Consider the following 16,942-nt stretch of genomic DNA (forward strand, 5'->3'; position numbering starts at 1 on the left):
TGTGTCACAGGCCCGCATTGACTCATCAAGGGAGAAAAACAGAGAAAGGAGCCTAGGGAAACATGAATAACTCCTGCTTCAAACTGGGCTTCATGCTGGCTCCAGGAAAAGCTGGGACTTGCTTAAGCTGGATTTATTGGGCCTTATAGGTGTCCCAGCCCTGTATTATCACCAAGTGCTTCCTTTTCTGCAAGATCAAGACAGTGGCTACAGACACTGCCCAGCATCCTGTGAGTGGGGTTGAGTCATCTTTGCCTGGTCATTCCTGACCTTATCAGCAGAAGCTAAAGAAGCAGGTGGAGAACAGGAGCCACAACACTAGGACACAAAGATGGTGAACCTTGCGTGGATATCCCAGTCTCAGTCCAGGATGCACAAAACCAGCAGCATGCATCCTGTGCTGCTGGCCACCAGCAGGGCCCATACCCCTATATCTGCACTCCCCAGAGCACCCAAGGGTGCTGTAAGCTACACCAAGACTGCCTGCTCCGAGCCACGGTGGCACCAGGATGTGTCCCGCACTCGGGGGTACAGGAAGCCGGGGCACCCGGTCCTCAAGTTTCAACCCCGAGGGTGCACGGAGCAGGGCCGCCCGGCCCCATGGCGAGAAGGCAGGGAAGGAAGGAGAGCGGGAGCTGCCGAGCAAGAGCTCGGGACACCGGGAGCAATCCCGGAGCCGGTACCGGCAGGGCAAACACTTAAGGGCGGCGGGCCGCGGTGCTCGGCGCTACAGGTGGGGGCAAAGCGCTCCTTACCTTCCCGGCGGATCATGGCTCCGCCGTGACCAGCGGCCGCTCCGGACGGTGCCGCCCCGCGAACGCCCGAACCGCCGCCCGCCCCGCCCCGCGGGAACCGGCCGAAGAGCCGCCCCCAGCCCGGCCCCCGGCCGACACCGCCTCGGTAAACGCCCGCCCGGGTACCGACAGTGTACCCGCACCTGGACGTTCCCGCTACTCTACTCCGGAGCGCGGCTGCCCGGAGCCCATCGGGATGCGGGAACGGCCTGGCCTGCGCACCCCGCCCCGAGAACCCTGGCAGGCAGGCCCGCCCGCCTCGGCCTCCCCTCCTCCCTGCTGCAGAGGGCCCGTCTCGGAAGAGCCTCTTGGCCCCCAGCACTGCTTCCCCGCGCTGTCACTAGATGGCACGGACGTGCCGCGGATCCCTGCCTGCCTCGGGACGGTACTGGCAGTGTTACAGGCAGCCGGGACCTTGCGGTGAAGATGCTGGAAAGGGGGAGGAAAAAGATATGCACAGCTCACCCCCTTTAGTGTGCGCCTACTGTTTCTCTGCTTTATTGACGTACGTAGATAGGAACAACTAAAACTGACCCGATCCGCCCTTTCCAAGGTCAGGGACTCTCACAGGTCCCCTGCCTCGCTGTAGCAGGGGCGTAACCGTGATCCTGGCAGCCCAAAACACTCTCCACCCCCAGCTCCACCTTTTTTTTTCCCCACCTTTTCCCCCAGAGCAACAGGCACGAACAGCTACATGGGGTGACAGCACCCTCGCCCCCAAGCATGAAGCCAGCAGCGGCAGGAATAGTGTCCAGCTCAGGGGTGAGCTCTCCCCCTCTTCGGGACATGGTTAGCAGTGGGCTGGTAGAGCTAGGTTAAAGGTTAGGTTGGACTAGATGATCTTACAGGTATGTTCCAACCTGAATGATTCTGTGATTCTCCATCTTGTGAAAAGCCAACTGCCCCTCCCTGCCTCCATACCCCCCTCTACCCCCCTTCACCTACACCTCCCTTCCTATTCCTCAAGCCATCAGCCAAGGCAGCCCCCGTGCAGCAGCACTTTAAACAAGGTTTCCCATCACAAGCAGTAGAGCTGCTGTTAACAGGCAGAGGCTGCCCTTCCTCTGCACCAAACTGAAATCCCCACTAGTCTCCAAACCCCAGGACAGACAGCGGTCTTGGCCTTAGCCCCAGCACCCACTCAGCCCCCAGGCATAAACCAGCTCCAGGAAACCCCTGCAAAAACTTCAGTTCATCGCAGCTGCCAGTGGGCCAAGTGCATTTGCACACCACACAAGGAGCCAGGAAGGCTATGGGCGATCAGGAGGCTCAGGAAGGAGTCTGTAGAGGAAAGGAGCCTCGAAGACAGCCTAAGAAGTGCTCCCAATTTGAGCTGTACAGGGCTCTGGCTGCCTCTCCCCATGGCTGATGCAGGCCGGAGGAGTCATTGTTGCATCAAGCTGTTGATCTTTGTGAGCAGCACATCTGTCTCAGACTCTGGAGAGGCAGAGAGAAAGAAGAGTCATCACAAGCAGCCGCCACCCTGCAGTGACAGGCAGAGCAGCCCATAAAGCAGGCCTGGGGAGACTTGGGGAATATGGGATTCCCCAGCACTGTCCCACGGGGCTGTTTGCTAAGGTGAAGACAGGAACTCCCCAGGCTGGGACTCCTTTCCCTCCCCCAGCCATCCCAAACTGCTCTGTCATGTTCAGCTAGAGAAAGCTGTCTGTCTGTCAGGGAGAGTTCTGCAGGCACAGCCTGGCTTAGAGGGAGGCAAGCTCACATCTGTCCACACTCACCTGCTGGCTGTCTTCTCCGGGAGCATTTCCTAGGATATGAAATAGGATCAGCATTAGCATGTCAGTCTGGCCTTCCTTGAGCTCCTAGCTGTAAACTGCAGGGTCACACAGGAGACACAGTACCACATGGATCTGCTCTCACTGCCTGCAGCACTGCTTAAGGAGCAGGGCCAAGGTCTTCCAGCCACAGCCCAAGAGCAAGCTGAAGTATGAAACCGGGCATCCAGCAGCTTGAGGATAAGGCCAGTTAAGAGGTCAGGCCAGACTTTTAGCTGCAGCCTGGTGATAAAAGCTGCCTCCATGCACAGCTGTCTCATTTAACCAGACAGGAGAGGGACTGCAAGATCTGAGTCCAGAGAGCAGGTATGGCTGGGTTTGGGCATGAACCAGCCATGCAGGTCACACTACAGCCTCCCCCAACAGACCTGCCCCAGGAGGGGGAAAGGGATCAAACCTACTTCATCAAGAGGAAGGCCCAGAGGATGGCAAGGAAGGAAGTGCAGTCTACAACAATCCAGATCATAAGGTAAGTGCTGCTGGGCTGCAAGGCAACAAGACAAGCCATGAACACCCATTGGGGTAGTGTGCTGGTGGCACAGTCTAGCTTGCTGTGCCAGGAGTTCCTTCTACAGGGTCACTTGTTCCCATGCCAGCACAGCAATGAACAAAAGCTACCCTCCAGGCAGCTGGCTGCCCAGGGCTGCTGCAGACATGGATCCACAAGTACCTGGGGCACAGGGCTGTGGGGCAGGGTGAACGATGGAGGGGTCACTTACGAGCAGCCAGATGGGGTGTTTCATCTCCTTCAGCACCTGACAGGCATTGGTGGTGACAGAGGTCACCCCAGAGCACCACAACACAGAGAAGAGCCAGGGCTGGTTCACCACATACAAGTTGACAGAGATGTTGTCCTGGCGGTACTGCCTGCACAGGGACAGCTGCGGTCAGAGCAGCAGAGAGCAGGCTGCTGACACACTTAGCATACAGCCAGAGAGGACTGTGTATCTGAGATGTGATACAGCATTTGTAGCCACATGGAGCAGCTGTCTGGAGAGCCAGACCTTGGGCAGATTTCCTGACAAGGAAGAGGACTGCAGCCAGTTGCATCCCCTGTATCAGCCCAGTCTGATAAGGCAAGCTTATCCACAAGGCTGTAGCACCCACCTTGCCTTCCCCCATAGTGTGCCAGCCCTCACCTCTGCTGGTCCTAAGGACAGTGCCCAGGCCCCACAGCTCCCCAGTTTCTGGACACAAGGCTCTCTCACCTGATCTCCTCAAAGCTCATGTCCTGGTAGGGCAGATTGACATGCAGCAGTGGTTCCATCTCATTATGGAGTCTCTTCCGGCCATAAACTTGTTGAATGCCTGGGGCTTGCTGTCTGACCTGTTTCCTGAACCCATCTGGCAGCCAGAGGACCTAGGTAATAGCCAAAGGGCACACAGGGAGGAGAGGTGCCCCAGAGTGAGCTGTCCTACTGTATTCCCTTGCAGGTCCAGGCACACATGGCTTGCTTGGACAGCTGCTTCCTTCCCCCATCCACACACAGCTCTCTATGAAGATCTCAGCTAAGACAGCTTCCTAAGAGCTTGTCCTCACCAAAAATTAAGCGCAACAGACCCCACTGAGGGGAGAAAGCCATTCCAGACTAAGCTGCAACAGTTATGTCCTTTCTGGGTCCTTGAATGGATCAAGCAGTGCATTATTTTGGCCCCAACACTACAGCAAGAATGCACCTTGCATCAGCACTACAGTGTAAGTCTTTGTTGTGTCCCTTCATGATCTGCATTCCCAAAAAGCTAAGAATGTTAAGTGGTTTGGGGGCTAATTCATCCTCAGGGTAACACATGTCCTGTGTTGGATGAAGTACAAAGGCAACACCAGAGGTTGCAGCAGAAGTCCAAGAGCAGCAGGGAGAAGTGTGGTGCAGCAATGGGAAATGGAAGCCCAAGCATTGTTTTACTGCTCTTGCTAGCATTCTTACTCCCCTCCCAAGACTGTTCACAAATGAGTGTCCAGTGCTGAGGAACCAGGGTATCTGGAGTGGTCAGAAGCTGTAGGCAATAACCTCTAATTATTGGCAACCTCTCCTTATCTAGATAATCACACATCTACACTGGGTTCCCCAGCAGGAGTCACAAGTGGGGATGTGGTGTATGGGATGCCAAGTGGGGTTGGCAGGGCACCTCCCACCACGGCAGCAGTGTGACAGCAGTGGTGGGACAGTGGCCAACTCACCTGCTGTAGTGGGATGCCTGACTGTAAGATCACTTCTAGGGTGGCATTGACAAAGGTCTGGTAGTCACTGTGGTTCTCAGGCCGAAGGTCAAACATGATTGAGATGCTGCTCTGCTTGATTGCCTCTAGCACCTCTTCCAGGGATGGGATCCTTTGTTTAGTTGCCTGGTCGCGATCGCCAGCAGAAAGACTCTGCACAGTGGGAAACGGCTTCCGCTGCAAGGGTGAGAGTTAATCAGCACAGCCAGACTCCCCATAAGCTTCCACCTCTCAAACTGGGGCTGTCTCTCAGTTTGCTACATTGGCCTCTCCACATCTTCTCCAGTGCAGACAGGGACAGGGATCCTTTCCTTGCACATTCATGGGGCACGTTCTCCCTGATAACAGCACAGTTCAAGCAGCTCTAACATCTGTGGGTATTCAGAGCATCTCAGCAGTTGGTTAGTCACCTTCTGGGAAAAGTTTTGCCACAGCTGCTTCCAAGCTCAGGCAGGCTGTGAAGCTGAGAATAAATACAGGAGAACTGCCCTCAAACCATGCTCCCCTGTGACTGATACGAGAAGTCAGAAAAAACCCAGCTTGGAGCATAACCACAGCCAAGGGTGAAGCTGTGGAAGTGCTTCTGCACCCTCTCCAGGTGTCTGCCTGGATGAGTGCTGTGCAGGGAACCTTCCCCAGGGCAGGGCTCATGCTCCACACACAAATGCACCCATCCCTAACCAGCAACCCCTGGGGCATCCTGACCTCTAGGAACCAGCTGCCAGCATCCAACTGCTGGAGGTCTGTCCAGTTGAAGGCAGTGCTGTTCAGGGCAGCCCTCTCAGGGAACACAGCCTGCACATTGGTGGTCCTGGTGAGTTCCTCGTCATGCATGAGGAATGGGACCCCATCAGCACTGTCAAAGGAGCAGAGAGAGAAGCTCTGTGTTTCAAGCTGTTTGTCTCCTATATGTGCCCTGTCATTTCTGCTCCCTCTCCCAGCCACCCTGCTAGGGTAACCCCCATCCTTATACCCACTTGTGGTCCCCTACACAACAAAGTGAGTGTCTGGAATGCCTCAGACAGAGGTGAACACCTAGAGACCAACCCATGAACCAAGCAGTTCTCTGCTCACTGCAACAGCTGTCCTCATAGCAGGATTGCATGAGATGAACTAGAGCCAGGGTCTGTTTTGCAAGCAGTAAACCTCCCCTGATGGTGCCTCCCTCCTAATGCCCTAAAAGGCAGCCTGTGTGGGGAGGACAGAAACCCAGTACCTCTCCCAGGACTGGCTGAAGCCAGTTTCACACTGGGAAGGTGGGAATGTCAGAACTCTTTTAACAGGGCTGCCTCCAAATGCAGACTGTATCAGCTCTCTAGGTGTGTTTCAGAATGTCCCATATAGCATGCAACATCCCAGGATACACAGACAACTTCCTCCCTCTGAGCCACTGCTGCCCCACTTTACCTCACCATGACGTCTGTCTCAAAGACTTGCACATCACAGTCCACTGCTTTGTGTAGTGACATGAGGGTGTTTTCAGGGGCCAGCTGAAAAAGGAACAGTGTTAGTGCAGAGCGTACAGGCAAGAAGGGGAAGGAGGGAGGGTGTCCAAACAGCAGCTTGGCTGGGCTCTTGGGTAGCCACAATGAGACAGACTGAGGGGACTCTGGTAGCCTGGGGGATGAAAGAGGGCTGGGTGCAGAAAGACAGAGCCTGCCTAGTCCCTGCCTCCCAGCCCACACTACACAGACAGTTCTGGGAGCTGCCTGCTCCTGGTTCAGCAGCACTCAGCAAGCAGCTCTGCCCTCACGCCGTGCTCATCCCTCCTCCAGCCCTGTGCTGGCCAGGCTGGTATGGGGACCCCACCTTATTGAGCTGGCTAGAGCTCATCCAGGTATGCAGCAGCAAGGGTCTGATGCCAGTGACCCATGGCCAGGCACAGCCTGCCCCATCCACCCTGACCATTGGACCAGGATGCTGCTGGTGCTGGACACTTACCATGGGGGCTCCTCGGTGGCCAACCAGGGCTGGCTTGGGGGGCAGCTGGTTCTCCTCCATGATGCAAGGGGAGGCAATTCCCAGTGGAGCCAGATACAGTGCAATCATCAGTGCACTGTACATAAGCAGCAAAACCACCTTGAGACCTGCAGGCAGAGACAGAGAAGTTAGAGGGCTGAGGTCCAGAGGAAGTATTTTGCAGGCTATTAGGAATAAGCTAAGGCTGCTTCACCAAGTATTAACTTCTGGTTGCCCCAGGTCAGGCATTGCATTCCCAGCCTTAGGAACACTACAGATTTATTCTTGGCCCAGCACCCCAATCCAGAATTTCTGCAGGACTCAGTCTGCTATACATAGTCCCCCTTCAGCTGCAGAGCTTGTGGGCTGAAGCTGTACCAAGGGATGGGCATGAGAAGCAGCAACCAAGAGCATAAGTGACTATGATACTGAGCCCTGGGGACCTGTTTCTACTGCAGCAGTGCTTCTCAGCTGAGTACCAGAAAGCAGGGAACCAGCTGAAGGGGAGGTGAAGAACTTAAAGGGGGATTACCTGTGTTGTAGGTGCAGTAGATGAAGCTGGCCAGAGGCCAAGCAAGAATTGTCATTCCCCCCACGACTGCAATGTGCAGGAAGGGCCCTGTTGCCTGAAGAGGTGAAGGCAGGGTGTCAGCAGGCACTAACCCAGCCACTGTCCCCAAAATCCACTTGCTCCAGTGTCAGGGATCTGCAGCTGCAGTCAGCACCGCTGGATGAACCATGATGCCAGGGAGGGAAGGCCAGGCTCCTGGGAACTGACCAGGCTCCCTGCCCTGGTCCTGCTACTCTTTATCACCCTGACTGCAGCTGCTCCAGGCAGAACTGCAAAAGCAGGTAAAGCATCTTACATGGCCAGACAGCAAAAGTCAAGGGCAGCAACATCCCCATGGCACACAGCCATGCTGGGGGGTCCTGTCACCACTCTTCAGCTCATCCCCACAGGCCAGGTACCGGGTGCACTCAGGGAGTCTCTGGTATCGACGTGACTCACCTGCAGAGAGATATGTGCACTTCTCCACTCCTCCGCCCACTTTATTTCCAGCCCTGTGAAGGCTGCAGCCACCACCAGGGCAGTTAAGATCAGCAGGGTCTGTGGGGCAGGACACAGGGCAGTTAGGGTAGCATACAGCATGTGTGCAGGCAGAACCCTCCTCAGCCCTTCTTCACGAGTCCCTGCAAGTCCTGAGAACCCACTTGCCCCATTTGGGTTTGCAGCTGAGCTCTGTAGCCCATGCTTTGACCAAAAGGAATATTCACATCCCAGAGACATGTGGCTGGGGGACTAACATCTGCAGTCCTGCTCAGAAGGGACACAGCTACTCAGTGGGGGTCACAGCAGCCCTGGTAGGCTGCTTGCAACTTCCCAAGATGCAAGGACACTCATGGTAGGCAACATCTCCCTACACTTCTAGACTTACCTTGTGCAGCCAATGTAGCTTCAAGGGCTGGCCACAAAGCTGCAAGCACAAAGCAAGGACCTGTGAAAAGAACAGAGCTGTCAGAGCTCTGCTGTATTCCACACTGCCCTTCTAAGGGCACAGGACTCAACCAGAGGAACTCTGTCCCCTTGACATGTTCTGGCCATGCTCAAGCTGATGCAGTTCCAGTAGGCTGGACCCTGCAGGCTCTCACTGGCTCTACACAGCACATGGCAGCCAGCCTGGACTCAGCACAGCTCTGCACCCTCAGCAGCCCAAGTAGGATCAGTGGGGCTTACCAGCAGCACAGACAAGTAGATGATGAGCATGGCTGTAGCTATGAGCAGGACCAGGGACCAGTCTAGCCACAACTTCCTCTGCTTGAAGATGAACCTGCCAGCAAAGGGGACAGTAAGAGGGGCAGAGGGGACACAGGGAGCAAGGCTGGATGTGGAATCCTACTCACTCATTGAAGTTGTGGAAATCATTCAGGAGGATGATGGCAAAGTAGAGCCACACCAGTGTGAAGACGAAGACGCAGAAGAGGAAAATGAACCAGCTGCAGTCACACTGAAAGCCAGAGATGAGAGCTCTGCACACTTCTGCAGTGCATCCAGGCCTTGGCCAGGTTCCTGAGACTGTTAAAAAGCACTCAGCCTGCAGCAGTGTGCACAGGATGTCACAGCAGGCACTGGCCTAACGGGTACAGGCACTGAACTGTCCCATAGAGAGGGAGCAGCTCCCCGAGCTGCTGGACTCGGGGAGACTAGTATTTTGGCTGGACTCATGCTACAGGAAGATGGACTAAAAGCTAAAAAGCTGTCTGTGCCAGGCTGCAGAGAGCAGCCCCTGAGTGGCAGGACCATGTCCATTCCCATGCAGCAGCTCCTGGGAACAGACTGGGACTTTGGATGGAAGGAGCAGGGAGCTAGGTCCTGTTTCCTTCTAGCTGAGTGATCTGTGGGCTCAGAGGGGTGCTGTGCCTCAGAGCTACCATTGCAGGAATGAGCCTACAGACTGTTCCTGGCTGCCCAGCCAAAGCCAGGTTTAGCTTCAGGGTCTCCAGCTCCCAGTCATGTGTACACAGGGAGCTGAGGGGTGGCACAGGTGCTGAGTGTGACACCTGGAAGCCTGGACTAGCTCACACATTCCAGGCAAGACAGGACAAGCAGTAGCATAGCTGCTCCTATGGGAGTCGGAGACCTCAGAGAATCTCAGGGCCTCACCCCTCCTAGGTTACAAATTGCTGGTGACACCCCCGTGCAGCACCCCACTGGTGGGGCCACACCCAGACCAGGAATTGAGTCCCACGTGCCATGCCAGGCATTCAGCCCTGGGACTGGCCAACCTCAGCCCTTGGGGAGAGCATTTCTCTACTCCAGGCATAAGCAACCCCTACCACAGACACACAGGCAGAGGATGGCCATGGCTCAGCCTTGCTGCTGCTGGCATGCTTCTCTACCCTCCTTGCCACCCAGCAGGAATAGACAACTCACTCTCACTGCTCCAGGCTAGGGCAGTCCCTAGGCAGACAGGCTGTCAGGTAGCACCTCAGCTGTCACTGGGCATAGCCCTGGGGAACAGGACCAGTGGGAAGGTGTCAGCAGCACAATGTCTGGGCTGAGTCCCCCAGCCAGAGCCCTTCTCCATTCTGGCCACCACTTTGAGGCTCCCACACAGTGGCTGGCCAGCCCCAGCTCAGCATCACCCCATCACCCATGGTATCACCTTGGTGGTATGCAGGACCTTCTTTTTCTCCTTCTTGGCAGTGATCCACTGGCAGCTGTAGAGGCAGAGCAGGCAGGTGGCACAGGGGTGGCAGCAGCCAGGGGGGTCTGCCATAATGCCAGGCTGTCCCAGGACAGAGGTCAGGAGTCCTGCAGAGAATGCACACTGCATGTTGACAGACCCCCCAACACAAAGACCCCTCAACAGACGTCATTCCCCCACCCCATGGGGATGTGGCACTGTAGCATGTTGTGTCTAGGTATGCTGGCAAGCAGCTGCCACAGCGCCCTGGGGCATTACAGGGCTGCTGGCCATGTCCACAAGCAAGGTGTGGTGCCAGGGAAAGCAGAGCGCAGGGTGCAGTCCAACCTGTTCAGCAGGCTGCCCTGCGACCCTTTTGCTCAAGGAGCCAGAGCAAGGCCAGAGCTGGCAGGGAGCAGGGCCTGCTCCTCATGCCAGGGTTCAGTGCTGTGCCTTGGAGCCAGAGGCACTGAGCAGGCTACAGAAGCTGGCAGCTTTGCCGGCCAGCTAGACCCAACCTTCTGCCCAGGCTCCCCAGGAGCAGCCCAGCTGCAAGCACCATGCAGCCTCATGCCCAGGGCTGCAAAACTGGGGGGACATGCAACAGCCTGGGATGTTCCCATCCTCCTCCCTGAGCCCAGGTCCCTGCCTCAGCAGCACCATCCTGTCAGACCTCCAGTTTAGCAATGGGGTCCCCACCAGGGGGACTGGAGGAGCTGCAGCAGAGCAGGCATAGGAAAGTTGTTGGTCCAAGCACTGTGCTGGGGGTGGGGATGGAAGAGTGGCAGTATGGGGGGAAAGCCCACTCCTATAGTTGCAGACATGCAGACTGGGTGTAGGGCTACTACACAGTTCCTCACACACAGGGCCGGGGAGAAGGCCAGGATGCTTTGCTGTGATCCCCAGATTCCAGGTGCTCGGCTAGAGGAAGCAGGGAATCCCAAAGGCTCCACTTGCCCATCCTGAGAAACACCATGTTTATTACTTACCTTGCAGTGGAGGCACTCCTCCTATCCTAACCTCCCCAACAGGCCAGGCACCCCCACTACACTAACATCCCACAGGTTAAGCCAGACTCTCAATTCTACTGTGACCACTGAACCAGGTATGGGAGCCAGCCAACCACATCCTCTCATCCACATCCTTGCCAATGTTGGGGCCAAGGGTGTGCCTACCAGGGCTGTGTCCCATCCCAACCTGGTCCTGGGGGAGAGCCAGCAAAGGTAGCTCAGGTCCTCCCAGCTCCAGCCAACCAAACCAGATCAGCTCTGCCTTGCCCTCACCATGGCTGAGATCATCCTGGTATACTCCTGTGTACCCCAGCATGGTGCCTTGGTCCCAAATAACACCAGTGTATTAGTTTCCAGGGCTGGGGTGCAGAGTTTCCCCCAGGACTCACAAAGAGCAATAGCTGCTGGGGCATGCACAGCCAGGCACCAACACAAGAGCTGGACCCCTAATCTGCCCAGCTGGCACCTGCAGGCTAGGGGAGGTCTCAGGGCTGCCATGAGCAGATCCAGCAAGCCAAGGTGCAGGAGATCCTGAGCAGCACAGAGGTGCCCACATTCACTGCTCCCTCCATCTTCTAGAGACCACATCAGCAGCTGTTAATTGCTCAGTGATCACACCAAAGCAGCCATCCCTAATGGGCAGGAATTCTTAAATTCAGGGAACTGTGGGACCAGGCAGTTTCCCGCCCTGATGCTCGGGGGCTTTGGCTGTAGGCTCATACCCCTGCTGTCACCAGAAGCAGAGGCACCGCTACCACAGGAAGCAGCAGGCTCAGCCAACATCCCCTGGGATTTGCCCTGTTACCACCTCGCTGGTCACACATGCAGAGCACGATGTGTCATCAGCTGCTCAGGGAAACCCTACCACCTGCCCCAGCTGACTCCCATGAAGGGTACAAAGTTCGACAGAAGCGGCTGTAGGCATCAGTTGAACTTCAGCACCCAGCTGCAGCATTAAGCTGTTGCTGCCAAGACATAAGCTTGGCAAAAGTGGCACAAGACATGCCACAAATCTGTGCCAGTAGTGCTATCTGGTAGGTTTGGAAGGAAAACGTCACCCGGCTCACCAGCTCAGAGCAGGGCTGCAGCAGTGGTACCAGTACTTACTGTGCAACACACCTACACAGGGCACAGGTCCCAAACAGAGCTGGGCTGGGCAAGCAGCAGACCCTGCTCAGCTTCTGTTCTAACTTCAGAGGGAGAGCTGCACAGAGGGAACTGAAGGTCCATCAGGGCCAGAAGGAGACCTCAGCTCTCTCCAAACACCCCCCACAGCACATTCCAATTCTTAGTAAGAGGGGTACAGGGGGCCTGTAGGGATGACAGCCACCAACCTGGCAGCAGGCACTTGCAGCCCCACAGGGACCTTAGTGCCCCAGGAATGCTGTCACAGGACAACTAGGTGGCCATGGGCAGGGCAAGACCCCTCTGCCCTTACTGAGCTGAGCTGTCCCAGGCAGCATAGAGGAGGCAGGAGCAGGTCTGCAGGAGCTGGGTCTCAGGCCCTGACCTCACGGTGGTGGGAAGAGAGCACAGCTCCTGGATCAGCGTAGGGAACAGAGTGACAACAAAACAAGAGCAGCATAGCCTGGCTCAGATCCCTCACTCCCAACCTCACACCCCACACCTCCCCTGTGCAGCCAGTCCTGGGCTCCCCATCCCCACACGGGATGGAAATAGCACGGGCAGCCCCTCAGCTGCACGCAGGGCAAGGATGACCACCCCCCCTTGCCGCTCTGCCAGCTCTCCCACAGCTCCTGTAGCAATACAGGACAGTGTCCCCATGGCACGCACTGCCAGCCCGGGGAAACAAGCCGAGCGGGAAAAATACCTGCTCCCTGCGGACGTCGGGTTCCTGCAGCTGGGACGCCGGCAGGCCAGGTGAGTACTGGGGTTGGGTTTGCAGCTGGGTGTCCCTGCACGGCACAGCCCTGCCCTGCTCCTCTACTGCCGGCTCACGCTCTCATGGGTGTGTTCGTGGCCCGGGAGGGCTCCCGGTGCCGCCTGCAGGTCTGCACAGGCCGGCAGAGGCGGGCAGCCCGCAGCAGGCAGAGCCGGGGGTTAGGGCGGGCCCGGGCCCTCTGCCAGCGGCTTTGTGCCCCGGCGACCCCGGCGATTGTTGCTGCTTTGTGGCCGCTGGGAAAGTGGAGAAGGGGCCCAAGGGGGCCTCCCGCGCTGCAGCACAGAGTTTGCAGGCAGCCCACGATCCAGACAGATTAAGGCTCCTCGTGGAGCCCCAGGACTGGGAAGGGAAAGCTTTGTGAATTGCCAGGCCTTTGAGCTTGGACTGTGGGAGACCCACTGTCAAAGGGAGACTGGGGCATCCCAGTTGAAACTCCCTGGGACGTGCTTTGAAAGCAGAAACAGGGAGGTAAAAGTTCCTTGAGCCAAAAGAAATGCTTCAGAGCCAACACATCAGAATTTTGCTGAAGCAGCAGTTGGAAGGAGGCTCTGAGACAGGGGCCTGATGCCACCTGCAAGATGGATGAGACAATGGTCTCCGTTTCCCCAGCATCCTCTGTGTGTCACGGCACAGCTCTGTCCCGCCACCCCCACCACCCTCCCACTCCAGCTCCCAGCAGCACAGCCCCTGTGAGCCAGGATGCAGAACAGGCACTTGGACCATTCTGTATCAGTGGCTTGCTCCATCAGTGGAATTTGGGGAACCCCTGTGATCTCCTGCCACTTGCAAAGGAGACAAGAAAGATGATGACATCCTGCAGTGTCAGCAATTACCCTGCTATGCAGAAGCCTCCTCGCTTATTTATAGAATCATAGAATCGGCTGGGTTGGAAGGGACCTCAGAGATCATCAAGCCCAACTCTTTCTCCACTACCGTCACGGTTACCAGACCATGGCACTAAGTGCCACATCCAGTCTCTTTTTAAATATCTCCAGGGACGGAGAATCCATTACTTCCCTTAGCAGTCCATTCCAATGTCTGATCACCCTCTCCGTAAAGAAATTCTTTCTAATATCCAACCTAAAACCTTCCCTGGCCCAGTTTGAGACCATGCCCTCTTGTCTTGCTGATAGTTGCCTGGAGAAAGAGACCTACCCCCACCTGGCTACAACCTCCTTTCAGGGAGTTGCAGAGAGTAATGAAGTCTCCCTCAGCCTCAGTGCTGGGTGCCACCCCCTTATCAATCAGCTGATTGGCCTCACCCGAGACCACCAGCAGAAGGTGGGGCAGCTCTTTGCAGCCCTTTCTATCCCTCTCAGCAGTGCTGGGTGCCACCTCCTTATCAGCTCTTTGATTGGCCTCACCTGAGAACACCAGCAGAATTATTGCAATTGATCCTATTCCACACCATTAACACCTTTGGCACAAAACATTTAACGGCCAAATGAAATGTGCTAATAAAGTACATCTGGAGAGTCCAGAGCACTGCAGAAAGGGGCCGTGTTTTCTCCACACCTGAAGGAGTAAGCTTTGCAATGGCCAAAAATGCTGTAGGGAGGGGAGAAGGACCATTAGCCGAGAAACAGCTTATGCAGCTGAGGTGATACTGGAAGAGTGGACTTTACAGCAGAGCTCATGGAGACCCAGAATACCTACATTTTAGGGGTGTGGATAAAGCTGACTGGAGTGGCACCCATCAAACACAGGCAGATAGAGCAGCAGGACCAGCGGCCCCCCCAGGGATCCCCCGGGTGCTGGCCTGTGCTGGACAGGAGTCCCTTTCCCTCTTGAAGGGCACACTGTGACAACCCAGGCTCTGTAGAGGCTACGAAGCCCCTTGGGACCGCACCGTACTCTCGCCACGGGAGTCCCGTGAGACAGCAGCAGGGCACCTCCCTCTCCCTCCACCTGCCCACCAGAGGGTGTTCCCGCACTGTCGCAGCCGCCCAGCGCTCTATGGTTCCTCAGCCCCTCCCTCGCAGGCGCCTCTGCTGCCCGGCTTTGCCAGACGGCGTCGGGACAGGAGCAGCTACAGAGGAGGGCAAAGCGCGGAGTCGCGGTTCTTCTGGGAGCCACTGACTTCAGCTCCGTGGGGAACCGCAGCCGTTTTTACCCCCGCCGCCTGATGCCGGGAAGCAGCCATATTGAACAAGGGTAGCGAGGTCGTATCGCCGCCTTACGAGGCGGAAGCCATTTTGTGTCCTGGCAGTTGCGGCCGGCGCCGTGCCCGTCCGTTCCCCTTGCGCTGCAGCCACCAGCGGCGTTCGGTCTGCGCTGCCGCGCCCGCAGCGCCCCAGCACGGCCGTTCCCACAGCTGCTGCACCGGCAGCCGCTCCTTCAGGAAGGACCCGAGCTCCGTGTGGGCTCACAGGGCAGGTGGCGGCGGATCCCTTTTTACCGACAGCTCCCCTCGGGTGCTCCTGGGGCTCCGCCTTCTACAGGGCGGTCCTCGGCGGGGAGCTCGCACACCTGCGGGACCTGGGGCACATGTGCCCTCTGCAGGAGTTGTTGCCGCCTCAGTCCGTTCTGATGGGACAGACCCATGGAGATTACATACAGTGACGTCTGGTTTGCTTCTGTCTGCATTTCAGGACCTCATGTAGTTGATGTTCACGACGTAGGAGTCGGGAGTTCACTGAGCTGAACTGGTGCCACTTTCCGATGAAGGATGTCAGCCTTGCGCTGCCAGCCCTCCAAAGTGAACCTCATCTGAGGAGCTTGTCCTGGCTGCCTGAGCCTGCTATAACCCTGGAGTATAGGTCAGGGTTTAACCAAAAGGAAAGAGCCAAACTTAGAGACGTTTCACTGCTGAGTCTGTCAGACTGCCGTAAACTGGCATCCTATGCACACCCTGCTAGCTCCGATGCTTGTCTGATCTCCAGGAGCCAAATCATAGTTGAACAGTCTCTGAAGTGTTCTTTTAAATTATAAAATTCTAAAAACAAATGCCTAGAGGAATGGTCAAAGTGAACTGGGAAACTTTTGTTGCTATATTATAATTCAGGTGAAGTTATCTGCCTAGAGTTTTAGCTTGAGGAGCAGAGAAGGTATTTTCAACATGGTAGTGTCTTACTGGCCTTATGTTCTTTATGTTCTGGGTCACCTGGCCCAGTCAAAGCCCAGTCTTCAGAAAGCAATGTAATCCGCTGTTCTAGCTAATTTTAAAGTATACTGCATGTAATCTACAAGAAATATGGTTATTAAATTTGATTGTTGTAGGCAATATTTTCCCTTTATATAATTTGCCCCAGGACTCAAGGGTAAAAGGGTAAGGCAACACAGGTTTCTGTAACCAACAAAACTTAGTGTATCACCATTCCTCTGCTGTCTATGCTTCAAAAAAAACCAAAAACCCCCCAAACAATGGCACAGATTGTGCTTCCACCCGAGCTAGAAGCTGACCTACATAAACTGCCATCTTAAGGGGGGTATATGGATCGTGGCACTAGTATCAATGGCTAGGTTTACTTTTTCCTAAAGGCCAGAAGCTTTTAAGTAATGAAAGGTGAACAAACTTTGCATCAGAGATTTCCCCAGAAATAGGCTAGTTAAGGAGACCAGGAACACAGATTGAGAGAGTATTGTTCAGCATTCTCACTGGAGAACTATATTTCAGCTCTTACTACTGACTGCATATGATATGAGGCAAATCACTTGACCCAAACTTTTCATGGGTGGTCCATGTAGTTTTCATTTCCTAAGCACTTGAAAACAGCATGAGGCTGATTTTCAGGAGTGCTAATCATTCATTGTAATCAAAATGAATGATAGGAGCTCTGAGGAACAAATGCTAATGAGTTGAGTCCAAGCTGCACACCAACAGCAGATCTCAGATTGGGTACTGTAGCAGTGCTGCATTCACAGGAATCTAACACCTCTCAAGGGTTTATGGATTTACATTTATGTATGAAGAACACAGACTTCACAGGAGCACAGTAGGAAAGCGGAATGTAATAAATTCAGTAAGTATTATACTGTAACCAGAGTTAGAAAATTATTTAGGCCTAGTGTCATGACAAACTTAAAATTTATAATAAGGCAAAGAAAACATTTCTTGGGCCCCCTGAAAAAAACAAA

The 16,942-nt window shown here is 55.4% G+C and overlaps 2 protein-coding genes across 6 annotated transcripts in view; both read right to left on the reverse strand.

The window, feature by feature from the left end:
• The window catches only part of DLG3 (discs large MAGUK scaffold protein 3), a 76,426-nt gene extending 75,618 nt beyond the window's left edge, over positions 1–808 (reverse strand). For both annotated transcript variants that reach the window (XM_030449027.1, XM_030449026.1), the window contains exon 1: positions 756–808. In XM_030449027.1, coding sequence (XP_030304887.1) covers positions 756–771 — 16 coding nt within the window. In that variant the 5' untranslated portion in view covers positions 772–808. The remainder of the gene's footprint in view (positions 1–755) is intronic.
• A 463-nt stretch (positions 809–1,271) lies between these two features.
• On the reverse strand, positions 1,272–15,032 carry GDPD2 (glycerophosphodiester phosphodiesterase domain containing 2). Of its 4 annotated transcripts, none has more exons than XM_030449015.1 (16): positions 12,794–13,034; positions 9,932–10,080; positions 8,670–8,773; positions 8,503–8,596; positions 8,204–8,263; positions 7,777–7,875; positions 7,300–7,393; positions 6,750–6,895; positions 6,216–6,298; positions 5,514–5,664; positions 4,770–4,985; positions 3,799–3,950; positions 3,310–3,457; positions 2,992–3,074; positions 2,534–2,562; positions 1,272–2,231 (listed from the first exon to the last, which is right to left on the reverse strand). In XM_030449015.1, the coding sequence occupies exons 2-16, from the start codon at positions 10,043–10,045 to the stop codon at positions 2,179–2,181; spliced, it is 1,626 nt and encodes a 541-aa protein (XP_030304875.1). In that variant the 5' UTR covers positions 10,046–10,080; positions 12,794–13,034; the 3' UTR covers positions 1,272–2,178. The 4 variants fall into 4 exon arrangements, with proteins under 4 accessions (XP_030304875.1, XP_008499955.1, XP_030304877.1 ...); XM_008501733.2 differs by lacking the exon at positions 12,794–13,034 and adding an exon at positions 14,782–15,032 and having other exon boundaries at positions 1,780–2,231; XM_030449017.1 differs by lacking the exons at positions 9,932–10,080; positions 12,794–13,034 and adding an exon at positions 9,700–9,770 and having other exon boundaries at positions 1,780–2,231.
• Between the last annotated feature and the right edge of the window lie 1,910 nt (positions 15,033–16,942).

The sequence above is a fragment of the Calypte anna genome, chromosome 4 (assembly GCF_003957555.1).
Source record: "Calypte anna isolate BGI_N300 chromosome 4, bCalAnn1_v1.p, whole genome shotgun sequence".
Classification (NCBI taxonomy): domain Eukaryota; kingdom Metazoa; phylum Chordata; class Aves; order Apodiformes; family Trochilidae; genus Calypte; species Calypte anna.